General features: G+C 50.1%; 1 protein-coding gene across 1 annotated transcript in view; it reads right to left on the reverse strand.

Moving 5' to 3' along the window:
- The window catches only part of LOC108802215 (myosin light chain kinase, smooth muscle-like), a 110,345-nt gene extending 109,130 nt beyond the window's left edge, over window positions 1-1,215 (reverse strand). Inside the window, exon 1 of the mRNA XM_018574084.1 lies at window positions 1,053-1,215. Within this exon, the coding sequence (XP_018429586.1) occupies window positions 1,053-1,211 (159 nt within the window). The 5' untranslated portion in view covers window positions 1,212-1,215. The remainder of the gene's footprint in view (window positions 1-1,052) is intronic.
- Window positions 1,216-1,584: the final 369 nt, after the last annotated feature.

The following is a 1,584-nucleotide window of genomic DNA, read 5'->3' on the forward strand; positions in this document are numbered from 1 at the left end:
CCAGCAGCGTGAGACGCCATAGCGACCATGGCGGCCCGCAGGGCATCAGGGGGATGTCCTGGCCGGGCCCCCGTGCCCATAGCGGCCGCCTGGGTCGCTATGGTGATTGTTACGCCACTGACCACAACGTACTGCACACAGAGCAGATGCATTGCCACAATGCACAAGTGTGAACAGTGCCTAAAATCTCCCAAAAAACTTTAACATGTCAATGTCACTTTAAAAATAATTTTTTAATCTGCTAATTTCATCAACGTAATCCCTGGTGATCCTGCCATGTTCAGGCACTTCCCGTTATAGGGTGACAACACTCTATCCTGTCTTCCAATGGTGCTCCTGCATTGTCACCCTGTCACATGGGCTTACGATGGAGACTACAAGTGGCCGTTTCAGTACACATTACACCAAGGATGGCCAAACTCCGGCCCTCCAGCTGTGGTGAAACAAACAAATCCCATGATGCATCTCTCTCCGGGAGTCATGTCTGTGAGAATCTTGCAATGCCTCATGGGATTCGTAGTTCCACCACAGCTGGAGGGCCGCAGTTTGGCTACCCCTGATCTATCCCGTCTTCCAATTGTGTTCCTGCGTTGTCACCCTGTCACATGTTCTTCCAATGGAGACTACAAGTGGCCATTTACACAGACATGGTCCACTGTTGTCACCATCAGGGAAAGACCATACAACCTTTGCTGGAGTGACTGTAGACAGGAAGTGGCTGCAAAGAGGTTTCAGGAGATCGGCAGCGCTGAGGTGGAACAAACAATGAAAAAATGTGAACGCACGGAATTTATGTTAAAAAAATTACCTTTTTCTTATTACTGATGCACGGGGCAATCTAAATGTCCTTCAATTAGAGGTTTATATCTACGTTAGTCAAAGGCAATGTGGAAAGTCAGGTCCCTCCCATCCACCAATCAGGGATCACCTTTCATTGCTGTGGCCATTCTTCTCTTCTATACGCGGTGATATGTGGCGTGCCTCCAGCTCGGGGTTGCGGTTAGAATATTCTATACATTTAGTGACATACAAGAGGACAACATCTGCCGTACCTTGCCATCGATCCTGGCCGTGCCGCCCACCTTGACCCGGGTGTTCCTGGGCGGCAGGGAAAAAGCGGGCGCGGCGCACGGCAGTGAAGATTTGGGGTGAGGATGGTCCATCGTCATGGAAGATTTACAGAGACTCGATATAAGTTTCACATCTCCCATCGTTGTCTGCAAGAGAAGAAGGACAGATCCATCGATTGATACATTGTAACCAGCGATAGAAACTCCTCGCACACATTCTATCACACACAGCCAGCCTGAGACCCCAAACCAAGAGAACTACAAGCCCCAGCATGCTCCTCCCAGAATGCCGTGCCCTGCCCAATCTAATACATTGGAGACCTGCTCTGTACTCATCAAATCATGAAATGCATTTGTTTTATTAAAAGCAGCCCAAGTTTGACCTGGTGTCAGCCTCTAGCACTCCCTGTACAGCAGAGCTGGGAGAGAGAGAGAGAGAGAGAGAGAGGGAGAGGGAGGAGAGAGGGGAGGGAGGGAGAGAGAGAGGGAGAGAGAGAGAGGGAGAGAGAGAGAG

The sequence above is a fragment of the Nanorana parkeri genome, unplaced genomic scaffold, assembly GCF_000935625.1.
Source record: "Nanorana parkeri isolate BGI_ZX_2015 unplaced genomic scaffold, ASM93562v1 scaffold2728, whole genome shotgun sequence".
In the NCBI taxonomy this organism is placed as follows: domain Eukaryota; kingdom Metazoa; phylum Chordata; class Amphibia; order Anura; family Dicroglossidae; genus Nanorana; species Nanorana parkeri.